The sequence below is a fragment of the Colossoma macropomum genome, unplaced genomic scaffold (assembly GCF_904425465.1).
Source record: "Colossoma macropomum unplaced genomic scaffold, Colossoma_macropomum, whole genome shotgun sequence".
Taxonomy (NCBI): domain Eukaryota; kingdom Metazoa; phylum Chordata; class Actinopteri; order Characiformes; family Serrasalmidae; genus Colossoma; species Colossoma macropomum.
Window position 1 is genome coordinate 40191623 of NW_023494791.1, and position 26650 is coordinate 40218272.

At 39.1% G+C, this 26650-nt stretch overlaps 1 protein-coding gene across 2 annotated transcripts in view; it reads left to right on the forward strand.

Annotated features, from left to right (window-relative positions):
* macrod2 (mono-ADP ribosylhydrolase 2) overlaps positions 1–26650 on the forward strand; it is a 1059267-nt gene that overhangs the window by 1012345 nt on the left and 20272 nt on the right. For both annotated transcript variants that reach the window (XM_036575072.1, XM_036575073.1), the window contains exons 14-16: positions 1753–1839; positions 3008–3076; positions 19000–19062. In XM_036575072.1, coding sequence (XP_036430965.1) covers positions 1753–1839; positions 3008–3076; positions 19000–19062 — 219 coding nt within the window. The remainder of the gene's footprint in view (positions 1–1752; positions 1840–3007; positions 3077–18999; positions 19063–26650) is intronic.

Sequence of the window (26650 nt, forward strand, 5' to 3'; positions counted from 1 at the left end):
AATGCCCCTCTAGGCTCTCTGTTGAAAGCGCTGCAGAGCACATTGAGGGAATGACCAGCTGTCTTTCGCACACACCTTTCACACGGAGCCAGTGGAGAAAGCACAGATTTCCCCTACGAGAAAGAAAGAAAGCTGGGGTCGGATGGGTGGGCTGGCATGTCAACAGCCAGCCAATAGTGTAGCATCAGACACGCTAAGCTTCCCCTGAATGATTCTTCTTTTAATGGGAGCTTTAATCCTCACACAACTAAGAAGCACACACACACAAACTCCCAGCATGCAGCTATCTGCCAGTAGGAGGAAGGTCATGACGAATCGGGGCTTAAGTTATGCTCGGTTTGCTGTGACGCTGAACAGTCATGCAAGGACGCTCGCCCAACTCACTCACATTAGGGTAAAAAAAACAAAAAAACAAAAGGACTCCCGTCCAGCCTCTTTCTCTCACCCGGCTGCTCTCAGATCAATAAGGCCTCCAGGAAGCTCTCTGGGGGCCAGTGTGGGAGTGTGTTATGCCAGCTTCTTGCCGTCAATTGCGCCGTAGAGCATGGGAAAGAGTAGGATGTGAAAAGATTGAAAAGACCAGGTGTGGGCTTTGCATGCTTGACGGACTCGGCCTGCTAACAGAATACCTGTCTATTGTTTGAAATGAGAAATTAAAGGGTAGTCAAGTGTGATTTATTCCTAAGCAATGGAAATATTAACGAAGGGAAATACCATTATCTTTGTGACTAGAGATGAAATAGAGAAACACAAATGTGTTTTTAAGGGAAGTCAATATATTAGAACGATATATGCAAATAAACAGGGCTACGAAATCAGTGAAAGTAGGCAGTCAGTGAATCGATCAGCCAAGACATGAAGCTTGCTTCTATAATTTAGCACTGGAGCTACGAGGCTACTGTTGCTAACAAGAAGTCAATAGTAACCAAATCTTTTGTTTAAATACATCACTTACATTTCTCCACGTCCAGCTTTTCTTTTAAGTTGCACAGACTTGTTGATATGGTTTAGAGGACAGTATGATTTACTGTGTGTTATAAAATGGACACAACTTCACCGTGTAGCCGGACACTGCAGGCAGCCACTTTGGACAACAGGTGTTGCTCAAATTCATGTACATCACACAGGCATATGGATGCTCTAGAGTGCATTTAGAGTGTGTTCTCGATTTCTGGTAGCTCTTCTAGAAGTACTTGTTAATCTTAAGATCTATATATATTTAAAAATATAAACAATAGAAATCGATAGACATAATCTAGGGTCTGCATGCCTGCATGATATGCTTCCACACAAAGAGGAGGCAGATTCTGTGGGGGAGGCAGAATTCAGAATAAGTTTTTTCCCCTTACCTCCAAAGTTCAGTCTTAGAAGTTGGTTGCATTTTGCTTATGATGCATTGACCATTGTCTAAAACATTGTTCAGCTACACCAAGTTTTGTTCATTTTTAGAAAGTCATACTTTGTCCTAAACCAAATCCACAAGTCTGCTTTACCTTAATGAAGACTCATTTGTGGTTTAAGTGGCATGAGAGAAGTTTTGTGTATGTATTTACAGTAAAGATCTGGGTGGCTATTGACTTCTAGTGTTTGTTAGCAACATTAGTCTTGTAGCTCCAGTGCTAAACTAAAGAAGCAAGATTTGGACACTAAACATGTCCTGGCTGATCATAATTTGTGTAATTTTATCATGAGCTACTGCTCTACATGAAGACGTCATTCCCTGTGTACATATGACAAACCTGTATGTTTTAGTGGAGGATGTGAACCCGGCAGGAGAGCACAAAACTGAGGAAGAGGAGAAGCTGGAACAGAAGAAGGAAAAGTCTGGGGATGCTGCTGGTGAGCACTTTTCTCACACTAAAGCATCAGTGTCAACACATTTTGCATCTAAAGCCTGACCATGAGATTGTACAGCACTTTGCAAAAGTGCACTTTTTACTCATTTAGTTTCCAGTCAAAATGGCCATTAAATAAGTTATTCTTCCTTCATTACAACTTCTATTCTTTTTGAAAACTTGCTTTTAATTTTTCAAAGAAATCTGCAGGGATATTTCTCCATACCTCCAAAGTTTAGCCTTCTCACAGTCTGTGTAACACAAACATTCAGTGATGTTGGGGTGTGGACTCTGGTGTGGTCAGTCCGTTGCTCTGAGAACACCAGCAGCTTCTTTGTTAAGAAAAAATGCAGATTTTCTTCTTTTTTTTGTCTGTTTCCTTTTCTCAGTGAGGGCTTCTCAACAGCTACACATGCTTTCATATCCATAGTGTTCAGTTGTCTTCTCACAGTGGAAGGATGGACAGAAGCACCTGTGGAATTTTTGAAAATTTTGAAAGATGAAAGCTTTAAATACTTTTTATCTGATTGGGACAGTTATGGTGCTCTACCAGGCATGTTTTGTTCTCTATATCATTTTTTGCCCTCCGAGTTTAGAAACTCCTGCTTTTTGCATCTATTCTTTTAACTTTCTCTTCCGTATACAATAGATTACCTTTTATCTCCTCAGAAATATCTCTTGAAAAATGAATAACTTGTGCTTAATGGCTGTTTTGACAGGAAATTAAATAAACCAAGGGTGGTCTCTGACTTCTGCACAGTACTGTATATACTGGACCTGTAACATTTCTCATCTAAAACCTTACTAAGAGATACATACCGGGTGTGTTTGTTTTGCCAGATAAATATCATCCATAGCTACAGGCACACCCTCACTGCTTGCCTTTGCCCTCGATAGATTATTCAAACTGAGGCGCAGATATCCCCTTTCCATTCACAAGCGGGCTTCAAATTTGTCTCTAGGCGCCATTATTAAAAATGATAACTGTAATCTCGCTGCCTGCTGGCCATACAATTTGGAGCGGCCGGCTTTCAATGGGGTAATAAAGAAGGCAGAGGCTGTTGGCTTGTTTGAATTATGAATAAAACAGTTTGAGAACAGAGTGTGTTAGGATAGGGTGAATTTTTTTAATCCTTTAATTTGTTAATCCGTCTTTCTCTCCCGTGGCGCAGAGAGAGAGCCCGGCGGAGAGGAGAAGATTCAGAGCGCTCCCGCAGATGCACAGGCAGAGCAAGAGAAAGGTAAGGTCGATTGCACTCTTTCAGGGATTACGCTATTAAAAATAAAAGTGCAAAAAAGGGTTCTTTGGAGTGATGGCATAGAAGAACCACTTTTGGTTCCCTAATTACCTTCCAATGAATGATTTCCTAATAACTGTTTTTGTGGATGAGATGTGTGAATATGATGAACCTTCTGAAAGTTTAAAGAAGCTCAACATAACGTAAAGGTTCTATATCAAAAAACCATATATCCAAACCAAGACCAATTTAGGAACCTTTATTTTGAAAATCACACCTATATGAGCTTGTTGGACATCCCATTCCAAAACCATGAGCATAATCCAGAAGATTATGATTTTCCACAAGATTTTGGAGTGTGTCTATGGAAATTTGTGCCCATTCCGTTAAAAGAGCATTTGTGGGGTCAGGCACTGATGTGCAGATCATTGAAGTTCCTTGCTGGAACAGGAAAGGTCCTTTTCCCAAACTGTTGCCATAAAGTTGTAAGGATGTAATTGTCTAAAATGTATTTGCATGGTATAGCATTAATATTACTCTTCACTGGAACAAGGGGGCCCAAACCCTAAAAAAACGCCCCAGATGATTATCCCTCCTCTACCTAACTTTACAGTCAGGCATGGATATATGAATTATCACTCCAGAGAACCCATTTACACACTTTACACCACTCCAGCGGACACTTGGCATTGTACATAGAGATATTAGCCTGGTGTGCAGCTGCTCGGCCATGGAAACCCATTTCATGAAGGTCCCAATGCACAGTTCTTGTGCTGATGTTGCTTTGAGAGGCAGTTTGGAACTGTGTAGTGAGTGTTGCAACAGAGGAAAGGCTTTTTATGGTGCTCTCTGTGAGTATACAAGGTCTATGGCTTCATGGTTGAGCTGTTGTAGCTCCTAGGCACTCTCATTCCATAATAATAGCACTTACAGTCAACCAGGGTAGTTATGAGAGTGGCACGTTTGAAGTTGCTGAGCTCTTGAGTATGTCTGATGATTCTACTGCCAATGTGTGTTTATGGAGATTCCATGGCTATGTGCTTGATTTTATTCACCTGTTAGTAATAGGTGTGACTGAAACACCTGAACTCAATTATACTTTTAGCCATATGGTGTATCTTGCGATTAGTGGCATATGCTGTTTATAAACATGTAAGTATTGCTTTAAAAATGTCAGTAAAAAAGCTTTGTTTGCAAAGTAAGTGTATGTTATATTGCTTATACATTTAGGTGGCCTTTTACATCTTCCCTGTGCCGGGGTTCTCCCATGAGCACAGCAGCACAGTAGGCTGAGTAACTTTGTGAAACATGAATTAAAATGAAGCTCCTTTAGCCCAAAGGTGCATATGAATAAATCCGGCTCTGCAGAGAGAGTGAATGTGGGGTGGTCACGCAGAGCTGCAGTGGTGCATGCTGGTGTTTCAAGACAGGTGAGATTTAATGTAACGCTATGAAGCTTCAGCGGCTGTGTACAAAGTGCAGGCAGCCTATGAGCACATATTACTGTTTACCTTTGATATGAAGGGAAAACAAGCTGTCTGTAACTGTATTTTTAGCTGCAATATATCCAGCTTTCCATCCCACAATAACCTTATTGGCATTTTGCTATTGATGGAAAAACATGCCAAAGGTGGTCTTAGATGAATTTTCATTATGAGGATTATTTCCGTCTGATGTGGAAGAGCAGGCTTCAGAATGAGACACTTTAACCCCTTAAACTGCAGGCTTATTGTTCACTTTTTGATGTTGATATCTATCTATTCTTTATATTAATAGTTTCTAGTGTTATTAAGGATGTCTTCTCTTGCTCCGCCTTTCAGATCCAATTACTTTAATGTTGTGTATTGGCTGATATGGATCCATACATCTGCACATTTTAATGCATAATGTTGGTATATTGGCTGAATATAACACTGTGTAAAAGTGAGACATTTTCTTGATTTTTAATGATCTTGATTTTAATTCTTTTTAATGCTGTAAACAATATAACAGTGTCACGTTACTATTACAGGTCATTATGATGACATATAGAGTACAGAGCAAAAAATATGACATTAGCTGTCATGACATCAACCATTATGGCATCTTTTAAGATGATTCCTGGTAATAATAAAAACATTACATTGTTGTATTACTTAACCAAATCTGTCATAGCACCATATGATATCTGCTGTGATATGATTATGTCAGTGTTATCTAGCAGGGCTCAAGTAAAGTGCTATTGCCTGCTTCTTTCTCTTGGTAATGAAAAAGCTGTTAAATGCTGGTTTAAACCAGAAGCAGCGCAGCTGCTGGTTAAGCAGAACGTTGTCTGAGATATTTTAATTTTTAACCAGTCACAGCTGGGTAGTGAGAAATGTAGCGCGTGTTTTTCAAATCCAGCTGAGAGCATTATAACTCATCATAACCAACAGAAGCACATTTTATGTGCCCATATTTTGATGAAATACGGAGTTGAAGCACTGACACTGCAGATATCCCAAGTTTTAATTTTTTTTCTTTGAAACAGTTCCACCCTACAGACATTTAGATTGGTTTGTTAGCTTCTGAAAATGTGCCTCACTGCTGCTAATTGTCAACCATGAAGTACCACAGCGTCATAAATACAACACAAAAAGCATCAGATTGGAACTAGATTGGGCTAAAATACACTAATGTGTAAAGATTTAGTATCACTGATCAAATGCTTGAAATCATCATTTTCAATACTTTAAAATGTTGTTGCAGATTCATGTAATGTAAAATTATTCTAATATGATGCTAATAGTCTATGAGGTTCAAACAATTTGTAGGAAACTGTGAAAATTCAGGAATGTGAGGAACAGAGCTGTAGATAATTCCATAATAACTGAGAAATCTGTTTATATCGAGAAGGAACTTACTTTTAATAAAATTAATATCCAGAATGCCTCATATTAGAAAGCAGTGACCATGTTCTTGTGTTTTGGTGAAATATGTCTAATATTTATAATATATATATTCGTATGTATATATCGCTGCTGTCAGAAGCTTAAACCCTTGTATCTCTATTTTTGTCATTTTTCATTTTTTGACCTAATTTGAAAATGCCTGTTGCCCTTTACATGGAGTTTAAATTTCATGATGAATGGACCTAAAGAAAGGGCCAAAAATGACTTGGAAAAAAGTCTGGTTCCATTGACTTACATTGAAAGTAAAGAAGTTTTTTTTCCCTTCTCCTGTAAAGTTATCATTTTGGAGATACGAGGTTTTGTTCCAACAACAGTGTATACCTACATCATATAAGTTAGTATTGCACAAAAATTATTCATGTGATAAGTGATTTCAAACGTTTTAATGGAAATGTATCCATATTCTGACCCCTTAAAATATCCATAAAAATATTCAGACTTATTATTCAGTAACTTCTATGAGAATAATGTACAGGTTACATATTTATGAGAGTGAGGAGCTGAAGTCAGGGTGGGGGCAAGGTAGGTGTGTGTGGGAGGCCAGCCACTGGAGACACACACATACATGCACACACAGCAGTAGAGCTGTCCATAGGCCCCAAAGAGAGAGACTGCTTGGAGTGGTTTCTATCTCTCTCTCTCTCTCTCTCTCTCTCTCTCTCTCTCTCTCTCACTCACTCCCTCTCTGACCGATGTCTTTGCAGCCTCTAGCAGTGTTGAAGGTAAAGCACAGTCTGCAGACATTTTTTTTCCCCACAACAAGTGTTTCACACACATCTCCGAGCCCCCCCAAAATATCTTCCCACAGGAAGGCACATTTATTGTTTATTTAAGTGTTTGTTCACTTATTTATATGTTTACTCCTCTTGGCTAAACTTTTTTGACTTCGCTCTTTCTTTTCCGCCCGAGTTTCGAAACTCTTGGGTGTATGTGTGTCACAAAATTAACTTTTTATAGCAGCAGCGAGCGTGCTTTAAATAGCACGGCAGTAAATGTGGTTAATTTAGCATTTAAAAAATAAAAGTGTGCCTGTTTAAACTGTGGCAGATTGATGAAGTTAAAACACTGTTGCAACCTCTTGGAACGTGAGCGTTTGCTTTTTTTTTGCATTTACTGTAAAATCAAGTAGTTTGGAATAGGGGTGAAAAGATGGATATGGGGTAAAACTACAGAAGTTTTCCTTTCATTTTTACATATTTGTGAAACAGTGGAAACAATATTGTTCTTCTGTGCTATTATATGCTCCCAGCATTGAAATGTGTTTGAAACCTCTGTTCAATATACAGTAACTATATCTGTCTTTACCAACATAAAGCGTCTTAGTTTGGCCACCACAAGCTGCGAAAACAGCTTCAGTGCACCATAGCACAGAATTTTCAAGTCTCTGGAACTGTGCTGGAGGGATGGAGGACCATTCCTCCAAGAGATATATCCTCAGTTGGTGTTTTGATGATGGTGGTGATGTTCTTTTTCATGTGAGGAACAGTTGCTCTTTTGTTTTTCCTCACATTTCACACTAATGCATTATTATGACTTGGTATTCTCTAACCCCCTCACTGAAACCCCCATCTTGCTGTGTAAGGTCCTGCCCGAGAAACAGCTGTGGAAGCGAGGCTGAGCTTCACTGTCTCTGTGAAGCAAAGGATGTCAGAGCAAAACCTAAGCTGCTGACCGAAGCTACTGGCCAGAAAACCTGCCAGAGGAGACACAAACAGTGTTGTTTTGCTGTACCTAAGTCTTTTCAATGCTTTTCAGCCATCCTCAGGGTTTGGTTGGTTGTCATCAACTTTCAGGAGCAAATCCAAAAAGAAGGGAAAATTGAACTTCAGTCAGTTAGCGCTTTTTTTGACCACAATTCCAATGCTATCTACTGATTTCTTTCCCATAGATCTAAATGCCACTTTAGTCACTGTTCCTATTGAAACACTAGCTAGCTGTGCAGCCTTTGTGACTGAAGCTCCTGCCATCAATGCCCCATGAATGAACCCCCTTTCAAAGTCACTTAGATCTCTTCTCTTTGCCATCTAGATCCAAGCTGAAGTCTATAGACCTGTTCAGCATTTTTATACACACCATAGCACAGTAGGATGTTGATGGCTTGACGGTGTCATGCAGTACACCTGGGCACATCTGTCATTATTTTAATCTAGTCATTTATTCATGTTTTTTCTTCAATTCATATTGCAAAAAAACATGTTTAATGAATACACTTTGCATATATTTTCTCTTTCCATTAGTGCAAAAGACCATACCTGCATCAGCCTTTGATCCATTCACACCTCCAAAGCCATGGGTTACTCTTTGTTGTTGCTTTCCCGAGCCTTTCCATCCACTGTTGTCAGATCGTGCTTGTTTTTTGGGGAGGTTTTGCTTCCTGTCTCTTTTCAGCAAGTGGAACGGCTGGTTGACTGGATTAAAGAGATTAACTTTGTCGTTCTGCACGATGAAGCACCGGCCGCTGAATCTGGAGGGGTTATCTTGTTCACAGGACAGCAAGATGTTCGGTGTATTGCTCTGAAGTTGTTTTGTTTGTATAATCTTTATTTACATCAGTTGAACGATAAGGGAGTTTCAGAGGCAGCTAAAGTACAACACTATGTCCACTTTCTAAATAAAGTAGAGTGCTGGAGACATACTTCATATTTGTCCTTGCCACCGTTTATCAGATACACTTGACATAAGAATGGTGATCATAAATCTACACAAAACCTGCTTAAGACCTGCATTTCAGTGCACAACAAAATTGGACTCACTCATCTGCACCATGAATAGAAATTAGGATTTAGTAGAAAGATAGAAGAGTTGATCAAAAAGAGATTATGTAAGCCGTGTATGACAACTGACATAAACTTGCATAAGCATGTATACAATCTAATTCCAGCTGATGACAGCTGTAAAGGCTACTTTTGTCCATTTTGATATCAAATTGTTGTAAGACATATGTTACGTGTCATACGTTTTATAGTGTTTCATTTTCTAACATAAGGTTATGTAATGACATCATACATCATGAAAAAGGGATGTATGTTATCTATGTCCCTTTATTTTGGACAAATGTTTTTATGACCACTGACACGCTGAGTAGGAGTCTTCATAGGACAAATCAGCATGATACAGGTAGTGCTGCACTTGTGCACCAGGATATTGGAAAAACAGTTCAATAACTTCACAAATGTGGTTATTTTTTTTCATATAATCATAAACTTGCACTGCCCACACTCCCATTTGCAGGGTTTGATAAAGAACCATTCACTTTACAAGGGTGTTTTCCCACTGCACATTCAAAAACAAGAACTGACCCAAGCATGAACCAGCAGAACATACGGTTCTAGTTTTAGTTCATTTTCCACCTGCTTAAAGTCGCACTATGTAATATTTTTCATCAAAACTGAAAGAAGGAGCGTGGAGAAAACAGAACACACTGAAATATGGTGTGTTTGTGCTGCTGAGAGTCACCCTGTAAAGCCTGAAATAATCATTTGAATGTCAGAGGTACCGGAATGGATTTGGCGGGAGTTCGTCGGACCATGTCATACGTCTTTACGTATTAACGTCACACATGCAGACTCAAAAAGAAGGTCCGATTCAATGTTTAGGTCTCAAATGCAAAATCAACATTATACATATGTAGATATGACAATAATAGTAGACAATTCACTCACATCCTCGAATTCTCTTCAAATACCCTTTCAACATGCTCACAAAAGTCCGATTCATTCTCTTGTGGGGGTCTGAAGCACAACCAATGTTACAAAATGTTCTTCCACACTTTGCATGCAGTTACACTTTTCCACCACAGAGGTCTCCAAATCCCCAAACCCTACATAGCGTTACTTTAAGTGACAGCTGGAATCGCTTGTAATGACCACAACTAATGATTTATTCACAATGGTCTTTTGGTCTTTTTGTTTATGTCACTGAAGCGTCTACTTAGCAACGTTGCTTGCTTATTTGCTTACCTTTTTGGCTTTAAAATGATGCATTACTTACTCGCTCGCAAAATGCATATGTTTCCACATAATCGTGTAGCATCAAACAAAGCTTAAATTTTCTCTGTCAGGTGTGAAAATATAAGTAAACACACTTGTTTTGTGGCCACCAGCATAAATGATAACAGCATTAGCTTCTTACAGCTTATGTCAAACTGTCTACAAAGTATACATTCTAAGCATAGCAGACAGCACCTCAACATACAGCCCCAGTTTACATGCTGTGCTTATGCTGTTGATGTAATAGTGCTTGGCAACTTTATCTTCATCTAGAAGAGTAAAGATTTGCTAAAGTTGCATTGGTTGCCAAAGACAGAGAACCTCTCAGTGGGATAACTAGTACTAATAACAGCTCTACTTGCTTTGGAAAGCTGGTACACAGGAAATAACATAAGTAACATCCATTACACACTTGGGTACATTTGACATTACAGCCTCAAACACAACATTTTGCCATTATTGCCAGTGGTTTGTCTGTTCTGTTTGTATTTACTGTAAAGTGTGCCATAAATTAAGCTGCTTCCACACTGACTGGGTGCAAGTTATCCACCTGGAGGTGCAGCCAACACTAAGGCTTGAGTGGGTTTGTGGCAGTTGTCAAGGTGATGAAGGCCAATGTAGGTGTCATGTAGCCTTATGAGCAGCACCCTTGGGAAAAATGTTGCCAGTGTATTTTTGTCTTCTCTGGCCATAGAGTTTTATTTTTCGAAGGGACTTGCAGCCTTTGTAAGCTTTCATATCTATTCTGTGGAAGAAAGCTAGTAAAGTGTTATACCCACAGTGTTAAGCCATGAAAGTTATTGGCAAGGTATGGAAGCACTTCTTTTATCCTTAGCAACAGATAAGATGGAGAGAACAATGTCAGTAATAGTGTATTATCTAGCCACCTAGCAAGAACTCATGCAGCCTGCGAATGGTCAAGGTAGATGTCACCCTTGGCCTATATGGAGGACCCTGTTGACCTTTTAAAATTGGCTGTGGTTGCTAGTATTTGACAAGATTAGAGCTTGTTCTGGTGCACACATATTTCTGCTGAGAGAAATAAACCTCTGTTGATTGCTGCGCCTCTTCTTTATTGTTCATTAAGTAAGAAATGTGCACAGGGCTTGCAGTGATTTAGCTGTGCACTTAAAAATTCCATAAGCGAGTTATCTCAGCCATTCTGGGTAATAATGCTGGCGATCCTAATGCTGGAAATGAACTTGTCGAGGAAAGGAAAGGGCTGTACATTGATTTATCACCTTAAAGTAAAATGAGAAATACTTATGTGAGGTTAGAACCTAATTTTGATATGTGCTTATGCAGTCTTAGCCATGGTGCATGACTATGAACAGATAAACAATAACCATTATGCTGACAGCAATTTTGGCCAAACAGGCAAAAAATGAAAAAGGAAGCTTCCATGTGTTAAGCAAATATTGTTAGCCCCTATTCACACCAGTGCATTCTTTTTTCCATGCTTTTTAGTGTTTGGAACAATATATCACTTCGTTAGCCAACCAGAATAAGGTTTTAGCTGTTATTTTACCATGTAAACTATTTTAAACACATTTTTAAGCGTAGCCATGCCAAGTGTTGTTATCTATCTCTCGCTGGCTGGAGTTTTGGCACTGCTACATTGCTGTTTATGTTAAATGAGCATGCCAAATGTGTTTCGTAAGCACACGGGAACAAAGCTGAGCGAGAAAACAAGAGGATGAATGCACTAGAGGACAATATTGGGTATGAAAGGCATTGTACAAGCATGCACAGTGTTAATTGAACATGGATTTCTTGCTTTAAAGGAGCATGGATGTAACTTTCATCAGCTGGCACTGTTTTTTATGGCACTATTTTGCTTTTGGCCTTACGGCACCCAAAAGGATAGAACACATAGCAGAGATGGCTGCCAATGCCTGGCATTATTTGAGTTTCTATGGTCTACAGACTATTTTTCATTGTTTTCTGTTTTCTTCGTTAACTTATTGTCCTGGATTCTTGAGAGTTCACTGTTGTCTGAGGTCTATGTTTTCTACAATTATCTATAATCTCAGTCACATTATTTTTTATTTTTAGCTGTCTACCACATCATATTGGAGTTTTAATTAAATAATTAATATGAACTTCAAGTGTGATTCTGATTTTAAGGTATTTAAATCCAAAGTGGGTGAACAGTGTTGGATATATATTATATAGCCATTTACATACATAGCCCCCCATTTTAGAAGCTCAGAAGTAATTGGACTGACTAGCAAAGTCATAAATTAAATTGTCATTTTTAATACTTGGTTGCGAATCTTATGCACTCAGTGGCTGCCCGAAGTCCGGAGCTCATACACATCTCCAGACACTGGGCTTTTTCTGCCTTTACTGCAGCTGTATTCAGTTCCTGCTTATTCTTGGGTCATTTTACCCTTAGATTTGCTTCCAGTAAGTAAAATGCAGGCTCGACTGGACTGAGTTCAGGTGATTGACTTGGCCACTGCAGAACATTCCACTTCTTTGCCTGGAAAAAAGTCTTGGGTTGCTTTCACCAAATGCTTCAGGCAACTGTTCATCTGCACTGTAAGGTGCTGTCCAATGACTTTTGAGGTGTTTGGCTGAATCTGAATCTTGTGAGGCCTATGCACTTTACATTTGGTCCTGCTGCTTTTGTCAGCAGTCACATCATCAATAAATATAAGTAAACCACCTCATTGGCAGCCATACATTTCCATCCTGTAATGCTACCTCCACCATGTTTCACAGATGAGATGGTATGCCCATCATTCTGGTACAGGTAATGTTTTTGTCATATATGTAACTAAGATGTTATGTCCAGAACTGTACAGGCTTTTTTGGCAACTCTATTCCCATCTTCCAGTTTTTGGGTATTACCAGTGGTTTACGTCTTCTGGTAAACCCTCTATATTTACTCTGGTGAAATCTTCTCTTCATTGCTGACTTTGACTCAGTTACACCTGCCTTATGGAGGGTGTTCTTGATCTGGCAAACTTTTGTGCCTCCGAGTTCACTATTGTGTTCTTTTTTTTGTGAAAGCACCAAATAGTTGGTTTGGCTGTACTTCATGTTCTTGCTATGTCTCTGATGGTTTTGTTTTGACTTTTCAGCCTAATGATGGCTTGATTCACCGGCAGCGAGTTACCATCAACATATTCCATGTGCAAATGCCACACTTGAAATCAACTCTAGAACTTTTTTCTGCTTACTTGTAAAAATAATGAGGGGATATCACACACCTGGCCATGGAACAGCTGAACAGCTAATTGTCAAATTACTTTAAGTCTCTAAAAATGGAAGGGCTATGTACGAAAACACATGACCCAATTTGGATGTAAATACCCTCAAATTAAAGCTAAATTTCTAAACTCGTTTTCAGTATTTAATTTGCACCAATAAAGCACCGATATGCTGTGGTAGACAACTAAAATAACAGTATCCTTGTCAATGTGCAGATGCCTGTACACTCTTATCTCATGCATCAACTATGAACTCTTACAAGCAACCAAAACGTACCAAAATGGGCTTTTTAAAGCAATGCCATAGAAGAACGTTTTAATCCTTGGAGAACCATTTCAAGAACCATTTTTATCAAAGATATGAGCTTAAGGAATCTCCGCATAAACCTGGCATCCAAGCCAAGAACCTTTTTGGATCCTTTATTTTAAGAGCCTTTATGTTTTATAGGAGCCTCTTCTTTTGCCTCAGTAGCAGTGAATGTGAATAAATCATAGGAAAGAGCCGGCACTGTAATCTACATGTAGCCTCAAGGCATCCACCAAGGGTGTTCATACAGCTTCTTGCCTTTTATTTCAGTGAGAAATGTGTGTGTTCAATGGGATCCATTTGCCCAAGAATTGTTTCAAAACAGTATATTTACCCTTCCCCATTGAGCCATTCGCTTCAATATCTTCAGATCCTGACCTCTTCTTTGTGCACCGTTGTAGTATCTACCCTATTCATCCCTGGAGGCTCCATGGAGAAGTGGGTGGGTGGGCCAAAGCTTCTTGTAATTGTAGCTCTCCCTTAATCAAAGCAGACCATTAATGAACTGATGAAGTCAGAGAGATTGCATAGTCATGACCTTTGGCTAAGGTCTGTCAGTGAAACAGAGTGCAAACCTGTAAGTGATTCCCAGGAGAGTGTTAAAAAGGCCCTTATACTACACATCTTGGATTTTATAACATTTGTGTGGGTTTATGTACCAAAACAGCCATAATTCATTTTTACATGGCCATTTTCCAACCTCTGTTTATCCCTTACAATTAAACAGGTAGGTTTTGTTACTGTGTCGTTAAAGCTGTGTGTAAATGACCTCTGTTCTGATTCGCTGTGCTTTATTGTGCCTCGTACAAAAAGCAATCAGGGCTGAAATCTGGAGTAAACTGTTAAGTTCAGGCTAAAATCCTCAGGGATGTCAAAAAAAACAATATCTTTAGCCACTGCTTTTAGATGTGTGGATCCTTTGGAAGGCTGCAATGATCTTCTTACCTCCCAACAGCCATGAACAGTACAACATTTAATCATTTCCCCATTCCAATAACTCTGCAACCGACTGTCTGCAGTAACAACACTCCTTATAACTTCATTGCGAATAGGGCGGCTAAGCTGTTGAGAGTTGAACAGGTGGTTGTATGTAAATGTATGTAATGTCACAGTCCTGATGAATTCAAAACACAGCTTAATTCCCATACATAGACTGTGGAGAGAATGCTACATGTTGAAACTTTAACAAATTGGCACAGTACATCACACTAGTCCAGGGGTCGGCAACTCAAATGTTAAGAAGAGCCATTTTGTCCTTTCAATAAAAATCAAACCACCTTGGGAGCCACAACATTTATGTCCATTTTACTATTTTGACTGTAAATATGTCTCTGTATGTGCTAATGTACTGGTATGGGCTAAAAAATATAATATAAATGAAAACGCAGATTTACTTTGCTCTGCTTTAAGCTTTAGCTCAGCTATAGCCACTTTTCTCACATCTCAAGCAGGAAACTTTTCCTCAAAAGTAAAATAGTTTCTTGAAAATGTATCTCAACGTTTGACTTTTTACAAGGCTGAAATCAGCTTCTCATTCACCAGCTTCTTGTTCGAATTGTCCCGTTCCACCTGAAATGGTGCAGCAGTTACATTCTGGTGCCTCAGGCAGCATTTAAGGTGGAACGGGACAATTCGAGCAAGAAGCTAGAGAATAAGAAACTGACTTTAGCTTCACAACTTTTTAGTGTTTGACAGTTTCTCGTTACAGATTAAATGTATCAGGAAACCAGCTGCAGTGCTTATAAACACAAAGTCCATTTGTCTCCAAATTATCGATGTTCATCTTAAATCTTTCTCTTTGCCTTTTCATTAGCTACTAGCTAGGTGAGGTTGTCTGTGTTGCTGTGGTGACCAGCAGTCTGCGCGCAAATCTTCAGGGTTAAAAGTTGGTGAATTAGCAGTTCTACATAATACAACTCCAGCGTTTAAGACTGTTTATTGTTAAAACTGTGTTGAACGATCAGCAGAGCTTCATTTTACTGCAAAGGAGGATTATTTTATTTTTACCTAAAAATCTAATTCTGCTGTGGAGCCACAACAGGGCAGTAAAAGAGCCGCATGCATCCTATTGAAACAAACATGTCACTAGTGATCCACTAAGAGACTTTGGTGATGTTTGCTTTAACTTATTTCAAGTGGCCACCAGAATAGCTATGGCACATGCATGTTCACGTGGCCATAGTAAAATGTACATAGTACATTAGAATCAGGGCTTTCTGTTTGCTACTGTGTTTTCTATCACTTTATTGGTGCATGCATTTTGATTTTTTCAGTTTAGGAGCCCATTTTTTATCAGTACATGATTATTATTAGTAGTATTTTGTTTAATCAAACTGATGTGTGACTTATATACCTTTTAATGCATTTGCTTGTTCAAAAAAGTAGTTACACAAATTAAATGTAAATCTACAGATGTTGACGTTATTAATGGAGAACGGTGGATTAAATAGCACTTTTTATGTTGACCTTTTTTCCAAACTTTTTCCGAACTCGACGGGTTTATTTCACAAGAGCACAGAAAATGTAGTTTTAAATAATATGGGCACAAGTCATGTAGCAGATGACTTTCGCTAAAGAAAGAGTCTATTTCTGGATTGACATCAAGTAGGTAGCAGCAGACAGACAGGATATTGTTGAATATTGAAGTAAATGGCTGATACAATGACCTGCTGTATCACATGGCCATCATGTGGCCATCATAACCTACACACATACACATGGAGCCTGTCCATCTGCTGCTGATGATGAACACTGGACTTCAAACACATGCAGGATCTCCGTGTTCATTTGTGCTCTGTTGAAAAACCAAGCCACCATTGTGTCTGGCGTCCATTACGGAGTCACCTATGGCCCCCTGGCCCAGTTAGCATCAAAGCGACAGAGGGGAAGAGAAGACTCGTGCTCAAATAAGCTGGAAGGGACCCCCTTCCCCTGGTGCAGCTTTGAAGCTCCGCTTTTGATCAGAACTCTCATCCTTTCAGGCTGAGGTTGGGAAAAAAGTACGGAAGCAGTAGATTGGGGAAGATGCTCCGGCAAAGCAAAGCGATGATTTGTAAGGCAGAGGCCGTGCCTTTGTGTTTGATTAGGCGAAGAGGGGGTTTTGTCACGCTCGATTATGTCTCCTTTTTACCTCTTTCTCAAATCCTGACATGGATAAACTTACAAAAAACGAAACACAATCATTCAGAATTAGAATTAGTTTGGCAAAAAAATCTATAGTCTTCCCCTTCCAAATGAAATCAGTCGGCCAAGATATGTTTAGTGTCTGAAGTCTACTTATGCACTGGTGCTACGATGCACACGAAACTTACAGTGACCAGTCAGTGTTGTGAACTGCATGCCTAAATCATCACAATCTCAAAACATGTTGACAAAAAATGTTAAGAAATGATCTCTTTCTGACACTGAATGTAATCCTGGTATCTATAACAATAAGAAGTGTGTATGGAATTCAGACTTCAAAAGGCTCCGCTACTGTTGTAGTGATTTTTTTTTTTTGTCTATTTTTATAAATAAACCTGATAAGCAAGTGCTTGAGACATAGGCATGTAGTTTTCGTGGTTGTAATTGACAGAGTATAAGCTTCCATTGTGTGACAGCAGCAGGGTTGCAAAATAAGCCCTGTACTTTTTCCAGATACTTAAACAGTAGCTTGATTTTTTACTAAATCCAGCTGATTTCTAGCCCTGCTCACACTTGGTATTAGCATCCATCTCAAGTGATCTGATCATAAGTGGACACTGAGACGTATAGCTATTTATAAATGGAATTCTCATATATAGTGAATGTGTCTCTACTGTGTACCTATGATTGGATTTCACGACTGGAAGAAGGATGTAGATGTAGATTTTTACTTTAAGCAGTAGTAGCATATGCTAAGTTTACTTTCATGCTGCTTCAAAATAGTAGGTTTACTGGGGTATGATGTCTGGTTGGTGGGGCATTACCCCCAAAATGACTCCCTGATGATTCATTAAAGAAACATTTTTGTAAATGCAGTACGTGACTGTGAAGAACTTTTTTCCGAACTTTCACATAACTGCACGTCCAAGCCGAGAACAATGTTACACAGGAGAACAGCAGCTGCTTGCATGGTAGATGATTTATTGATAAATGATTTGTTGCTGTTTATGTAAAATCACACAAGTGCTAGATAATTACTTTGTGTAAAATGATGGAAAGTTCTGAGACAGTTTAGCTAAATTACAAAGAAATACCAAATAGATTTTAGCTATTAAACTGATAAAGGACATAGTAAAATACCTCATAAACTACTTTGGAGTAACAAGGTGGTAATTACAAACATACACGCATTACATTTCACTGTAATGTCACATAGTTAAGCAGGAAAGTAAATCAGAAACTACCAAGTAAGTTATATGGTGTAAAATGACAGCACAAATACAAAGTTAGCTTTCTGAAGTAAATGGTAAGAAAGTAAGCCCACAGTACAAATCATTGCATCTTCTGCAGCCCAGATTCAGTGATGTTTACAGGTGATAAACAGAGACATACTTGTATTCCTGTACAATCTTTTTTATGTAATATAAATAGTAATTTTACCCTAAATTATTTCACAGTACTGCAGCAAGTGCACCTCACAATTACCCAGTTAATATCTAGAACTTGTTGGGCATTTCAGCATAACACCCTCACGTTATCCAAGATAGTGATCTACTACTTTGAAGTTAGTACCTCACACTTACCTGATTAATACCTACAACTTAAGGGACTGTAAAAGAAAGTGTTACCAACACAAATTATAAACAAGCAAGGAAGATGAAGAAAGAAACTCTGCGGTTGCTTTCATCTCTGCTGTGATGGCAGCTGATTGTGCAGCCCTTTGTTGTTGTCATGGATGCAATGTTATGTGATCATATACGCCCCTGACCATCGCCGAAGGTGTTTTGAGTAATTGGATCACAGTGTGTCTCCAAGAAGGGTCCACACTGGAACCTTCACACCTGTACTGTACAATGTCCATGTGTGACTTGTTCACCCAAGACGCCAGGTATGAATAAAGCCTAAGTTAGATAGATGTCAGTTCACCTACAGAGCCTGTTTTTCTCAGTTATTGCACTGTAGTGCTTCCTAGTGCCTAAACATGTCATACATGGAAACACATAGCCCATTTTTGGTATACAAATGGATAAAAAGAAGCAGTATAAACTTCATAAGAAATGCATGGATTCCAGGATTTTTTTTCAGCAATGGAGCTCTTTTTGTTCCTAGACAGAGAAAAACCCAGAAAAGTCCTGGATGGTTGGCAACCCTGGTGAGCTGCTATAGACTCGTAGCTATAGTGCAGAACTGAAACTGCAAACCAGACATGTTTTACTGATTGACTACATTTGGGTTAAGGGGAGAACTTCTGTCAAACTGTTGCTTCTTGTTTTAGTTAGGAAAACACTTCTTCAGCCTGTATTCTCTTATTGTTCACTCACCAATGATTATCCTGCATCCTTGTATTTTCTTTACACAGACCAAGTGAAGAGTGTGGACACCAAGGAAGAAGGCAGCCAAGGAGGTGCAGATGCCATGGAGGGTAAGGCTCTTCTCTCTTTTGACACTTCACCCTGCATTGGGGGTGCAGCGCATCCACATGGCAGAAAAATGTGAGAAATGTAGGGTAGATCTGCCCAATGGAGCCTGTCAATCAACAGGAGATCTGCATCTACAGCAAATCACCAAAGATCGTCCATTTGGGAGATCTCTTTGCTAATGTATCTTCCCATAGTGTACAGCACATCACTAAAATGCAGCCAATATAAAGTGAAACATGCAAACCCTCCTTTCTTAATCAGTGTAGATCTTTACTTCAAGCAGTGTCAGCGTACACTAAGTTGATTTTCATATCAAGTGTGTCTTGCTGCTTCAAGCATGTGCAAAATAGTAGGTTTAGTGGGGTATGATGTCTTGTTGGTGGGGCATTGCCCCACTAAATGGCTCCCTGATGATTCTTTAGAGAAGCTTCTTTGTAAATGCAATACTTGACTGTGAAGAACCTTTTTGACGTTTTACGAACTTTTACATAACTGCACGTCCAAGTCGAGAACTGTTTATAAAGAACATGACTACAAACATGCATTTCCTGAAGGAAACGCAGGATGGTTGCACAGTTTCAATTGTTCCCACGTCCTGCTAAGTTGTTGCTAGGCAGTCGCTATGGTATCCCATGCAGTTGCAAAATTGCTGCTAGGCAGTTGCCATGGTGTATGAGGCATTTATTTAGTTGTTCGTAGGGAGTTGCCAAGTGTTGCTATGTGTGGTTGAAAATGAATGGGAGTCTATGTGAGGAACGAGGAATGAAAAAACTACACATAGAGGAGTGCAGGTGGATTAGAGCTTGGGGACCTGCCCTTAGTGAGGACACACATTTTGGTGGCTGTCAGTCAAAGGAAAGTATCCTTCGCCAGACTCCATAGACTACCATTCAGTATGACTCTGGATTAGAGTTTGGAAACCTGCCCTGAGTTAGGATTTAGTTTTGGTTTCTGTTGTGCAAAGAACTGGGGTTCGCCCAAACTGGGGTTTGGGCGAAAATGAATGGGACTCTATGTGAGGAATGAGGGAGGAAAAAACTACACATAGATAAATCCAGCAGAAAAATAGGAATAATAAAAGAGGAGAATAATATAAAACAAAGAACAATATAGTAGCTTTGCAATGCACAACCATAATACGTATTTGCAATATATGGTGTGTATGTTAATAAGAAAACCATTTAAAAATGGACCTCTGAAAAATTGGTAGTGCTTTACTTTAACTTTGCTGCATAACATTGACGTAAACATGGCAAAAACATAAATGTAATTTTTCCTATGTGTGCTCTAGTTAACCATCAGAACATCAAACATTATGACATGTCATGAAAATTACCAGTAAAGGTAACATAACTTTGTTATATTACTAAGCATATTGACAATTCATTTTTATGGCATGGTTATGTAAATGCAATGTAGCAATGTTTATAAAGTGTTAACCGACAAATTCTCACATTATTCAGATTCATAAGCACTGCTGACACTCATGCATAATGTACAGGACTCTTCAAACGATGTTGTTGCAGTACTTGTACTGGAAAACCAGGCCAGTTAAACGCAACGGTTCACTGGAGTGCCCTCAACATACATGTTTTGGATATTACTTCGATTAACTCATACTGAACAAAGCGTGTAGCGGTAATTCACTTCGTCCCCACGACACTCGTCTGGTTTCGGGCAACGGAGCACGAGTGCTCAGCTTCAATAAAGCGAGCTTTCCCCTTACTTAATATGCTCACTGGTAATAAAAGCACTTTGCAATAATGAGAGTTTGAAAGCTCGTTAAAGCCTCTTTTATGTGCTCAGTTCTCTCCAGTCGTTTTGGAGGTCTTTTTTTTCCGCTGGGATGGGTGCATGGGTGGGGGGAGGGTGTCCGTAACTCATATTCATACTCAGACAGGCAGAAAATTAGATCTGCCGTCTTCCATTCGTTTAAGAGATAGTGGAGGATAGACGATGTATTGTTAGTCAGCACAAATTGACTGCATCACACAAATAATGGGCAGACGTATCGGGAGAGAGACAACATGGTCTTTTGGTCTTGTTCCTGCAGACAAATAGAACAAAGCCATTGAGACTGTGTGTACTTGGTGGATACATTAAAGTTTTATGTCTAAAGACTTTGGAGTCAACTCTCACTAGTAATGTGGCCTAAATGGACACTGGTGATGATTCTAGTAGGTCTGACCAGGTCATTCGAGGTTGAAAACTTTACTTCATTTGTAGTGAGGATTGCAAAACGTAGGGCTAGGCAGGTTGTTACAATAGGTTTTTACATACCATTTAATATTAGTAGTTATTGATAATTATAATTTGCAGTCCGGTGTTAGCTACATAGGAAGTATAATGAAGCTCACATATTCAAAATATTGTTTACATAATGTGTAAAAGAATAAACAGTATGTAAAATAGCTGGCTACGTATCTAACTAGCTCAGTCTCCTGTCGCATTAGTTTCTGCTGTTACAAGTGAATGGCTAGACATTTTCTCACAGGGAGTTCAGCAAGTAAAAAGGACACATCACCACATAGTGTACTCAAGTAGCAATTGTTGAGTTCAAGCCCTTACTGCTAACACTGGAAGTATGGAACCAAATTCATTTTACAGAAGAGACTTCAGGCCCAGAGAAGGTGGCAGCATTTCTGGATCCTGTTTATGTATGGTTTCTTTTTTTGCTTTTTAGAGTTTTAACTTGCATTTGTGGATACAGCGCCGGACTGTTTTCACAGAGAGTGTTTTTCAGAAGTGTTTCTAAGCCCATGCAGAAATTTCCACTACAGAATCATATATGTTTTTAAAGCAGTGCCACCTGAGGGCCCAAAGATCACGGGCAGCACATACTAGTTTTTTGCCTTGTCCCTCTCATACAGAGATTTCTCCAGATTCCCTGAGTCTTTTAATGATATTATGTACCGTAGATGATGAAAAGCAAAAGTTCTTTGTTATTTTACAATGAGAAACGTTATTCTTGAATTGTTGCACTATTTGCTTGCACAGTCTTTCACAGAGTGGTGAACCCCTCCTCATCTTTACTTCTGAAAGACTTAGCCTCTCTGAGATGCTCTTTTTATACCCAATCATGTTTCTGCCCCCATCCCAAATTTTTTGGAAAAAAAAGCTCAGGTCCTGTGGCATTAGTTTCTGCTACAAGTAAACGGCTAGACATTTTCTCACCGGGAGTCTAGAAAGTAAAAGGTACCCATCGCCACATAGCGTACTGAAGTAGCAATTGTAGAGTCCAAGCCGTTGCTGCTAACACTGGAGGTATGGAACCAAATTCATTTACAGAAAACACTTCAAATGTTTACTGTCAATAGCAGAAACATATTTGATTCTGATAACTGCCATTATACTTTTATTGCCCTAGCCTACAAAAGAAACAGTGATCAATGCTAGTTTTGAATATGGATATATGTAATGGCCTGGTCATTTCTTAACATGGCATTTGACCCATGAGGCCAATGAAACACAGTGGACTTTGTTGTGTCTTTACTCACTTACCACTTGAATTTTGCCATGGTAATTAAGGCCACAATTGCTTACACCATGAATCATATGCTAAGGATATAGGACAAAGATACTTACTTCAAAGTGGACAAAAGTGTGGACTATTTTCACTATGCTATCTGTTGCATAGCGTACCATTCATGTCTTCTTACCTTTATCAGCTTTGTAAACATGCCTTGCACAACTGGCCACATTTTAGTAAGGGGAAAAACTATGTAAATGTGATTTTTGTCAAACTATCCATATCCAGGCACAGACTACAAGACAAAAAACAGCTTCTGTCCCACCTCAGCATCTTTCCCTTCCAATAGACATGATAGTAGCAATAATATCTGCTAGCTATCTCGCCAAACCTGCTTACTGACAGCTGCTGTGTTGAGACACCTTACAAAACAACACAAGTGTTGTGATACATGTTGTGAATTGACTATTATAATCTATTATAAAACAGCAGAATGGATTCAGCTCTGTTGATGGTGTTCAGTGTTCAGACTCAAACTTGTCAAATGGATGAATAGCCCCAGACTAAGGCACATCTGAAGCTCATCAAAAACAGCTACAGCCACCCTCACTTCATCCCAGAGATCTTAAAATAAAGCAAGCGCCACACAAACAGTGCCAACATGGACTGCCAAGGGCTACAGAGGCCAGCTACGAGTGCGCTGGAGCACTGCCACAGAGTCCCACTTAACGGTCACTTCCCATGAATATTCACTTTTGATTCTTTAATAAAAACCCAGCCTAGGGTGCTTCAGTGGATTCCTACTTCAGTATGTGTGTGTGCTCCCTTTTTGGTGCCTCCTTCCACCAAAGATGTACAGCAATGTAAGAGTGGCACAGTCTTACATCAGCAGGACCAAGTATAATGTCACCATCGTTCCCAGACACTGTCTCAGTTGCTCCGTAGGTCTGCAAATCAGCAGTATAATCATTTCCATCTTGAAAGATGTAATGAAAGTTGCAATGATATTTAAACTCTTTGAAGTTGCAAGTATTGCTGGTGATAACAAAAGCAAGCCATTTAAATTATTCATTGAAACAAGAAGAAACATTACGTCGGAGATGCTGATTCTCACCTTTCAATTAAAACCACATTTGTGTTTGTAAGTAGGAGTTCTGTTTTTATAATTTAATTGTTCATGAAAAGTTATTTGCTCATGAAAAGCTTGTTGCCTTCAGGTTTTTGACTGACTTTGTCACATTAGCTCAAGAATTTGCTTCTATTTAGTGGAATCCATTCTTCCATCTACTCAAGCAATGTCTCCTGTGCCACTGGCTGCCACACAACCCCAAAGCATAATAGTTCAGAACAGTTTGCAAGGTGTTCGTTTCATCACATGCTTTATGATTATGCACACGTTTTATGATTATAGTCAATGTGTCCTCTTTTTTACTTAATTAGTCCACAGCACTTGTTTCCAGAATGCACCTGGTTTACCTAGATGTTGTTTTGCATATTTTAGCTGCTGACTTTTGTGATGAAGTTGCAGGTAAAGTTTCCCTCTGGTGATTCTTCCACAATGAACCACCACTCCTCTATCAGCCAAAGCTTCCTTTGCTGTCATATGGGGGTTTTACTTTGCCTTTCTGGCCAGCATACAAGCAGTTCTAACTGAAAGTGTTCTTGATTGTCCAGATCTTGCTTTGCCTTGCACAGTTCCCCTTTACTTCCATTTCTTAATGACATTTCAGACATTAAAAACTGTGCTTTGCTATCTTTTTTATAGCCTTCCCCTGCTTCATAGACATCAGTTACCTTCATTTTCAGATCCTCAGCCAGCTGCCTAGAGGAGCCCATGCTTGTGGAGTGTAAGCACAAAGTTTGAAGAATCAGAAAATTTTGAACACTCTGGAATTACAATCAGCTGACAGTTGCTAATAAAAACTTTTGACCTGCTTAACTAGTTATAATGAGTCAATTAAGACCTAATGATTTGATTAAGTTCTGAGACTTTACCACGGGAAGGGTATCCAAAATATTGTGCAATTACCATTTTTTTTTAAGTTCTTCAAATACAAAGTAACTGTGCATTAACAGAGGTTGTGACACAGGTTGTGTTTATTCTTGTTGTTTCAAAAAATAATTAAATGTGTCATTTGGCCAAAGTGCATACAATTGCATATAATTTGCATACAATTATACTATATCGCTGTTGTCAGAACAAAACCTTGTATCTCCAAAATAAGAACTTTACAGGAGAAGGAAAAAACATACTCTACTTTTAACGTAAGTCAATGCAGCCAGGCTTTTTTCTCCCAAATAATTTTGGGTCATTTCTGTTGGTCCATTTATCATGAAATTGACACACATTGTAAAGGACAACAGATAATTTCAAATTATGTCAAAAAACTGAAAAACAACAAAAATGGAGATACAAGGTTCTGTTCTGAAAGCAGGGACATATTTGTCCACAGTGACAGTGTCTATGATACATAATGTATGGTTCACAAAGATTTGGGTAACCAAAGACACAAAACAGGTGTATTACACCTTGCAGCTGTGTGTTGAGCACATACAACTTGACCTACGGCCTCAAACTATCCGTGCTGTTTGGTTACAAGCTTCTCCGGCTTCGACGAACAAACCAAAACGGAAACCTGGACAGAAGGTGCGTGTAATCAAACCCAGTGACACACAGCAGGCACCTCAGAGAATCCCTTTCAGATGCGGCTCTGCGGGTTAATCGAAAAGCGCTTTCCCTTAAAAACGAGCAGGGGCCAGAGGCTTTGAGGCCACGCAAAGCCATCAGCCGCCTATTGAACACAAAGCAGTGAGGAGCTGTTTTTAACCCTTTGCTGGTAGCACGGTGTCAAGAAAACATATTGGTATGATTTTTTTTTACCGATTGTGCTTTGAGAGGGAGCGTTGAATAGAAAGCATAAATCTTGAAGTTGTCTTCGTTAAATACCGCTCCAACAGTGTAAAAAGTCTGCATGTACCTTCCGAACTTCATCAACAGTTTTTAGCGCTCATGTATATAAAAATGGACAATTTAAGTTAGAATATTGATTAAATGTAACTAAATTCAAACACTGCTGAATAAAAGTAGCCAAACTGATATACTGCCTATAGCTGGCTTAAGCACTGCTTCAGTAGAAGATATACTAAAATGTAGTGTGTACCTGTATGCTGCATATCCACTGTGTGAATATATATATATATATATATATATACAGACACATCTTCTAAGCTGCTTATCCTTGGAGCCTATCCCAGCAGTCATTGGGTGGAGGGCAGGATACACCCTGGACAGGTCACCAGTCCGTTGCAGCGCAGACAGACAGACATATACATTCACACCCACACTCACACACATATATATAACACAGTTGGGTGTGTCCAACACCATATTCAAATCATAATTACCAAGCTTTTTTATGTCGGAGTAAGAATGAAGTAAAACTGAAACTTTATGTCAGTGTAATATTTTTTTAATGGTATTTCACAAAAAAAAAAAACATGTATTTGACACATTATGCTCTTTTCAGAATGGCAGTGTGCTGAGGTTGTCCCATTTAAGGAAGAGAATAGTTTATAGGGACACTCTGCTCAAATGAAAAATGAACAGTCACTACATCTGTTGTAAACATTCTTACCCACATCTTACATTGATTGCTGACATTTTCTCATTGAAGACTAGGAAATGTCTCTTCTGATGATCTGTTGAAGGTGGGAGGAGTTGTAGTTATACAGAAAACACAGTAGGAAGCCAGATAGAAAATGTAGCTGCTAATAAGCCAAACATCTTACTGCAGCTGTTTAACTGTAGTAAATATATTCAAATCTTCATTACAATGGTGAGAATAAAATACATAAATCAGAAATGACTAAAACAATAAGCTATCAACTTTAGTTAGCAAGGTAGCTGCCTCCTTTTCTCCAGTGGAAAGGGTAAAAAATGCACTTTGCACTGAATGAAGACAGAATCTCAATTTTCTTTACAATGATATTTGAGGACCAAGGAATTAGTTAAACTAAAGCTAACTTCGTTGCTTTATTTGCCAATAGATGGCTAGGCTAGCAGGCAGGATTGGATGACACCACAAGGATTCCCAGTAGTTATCTGATGTATTTGAATGATG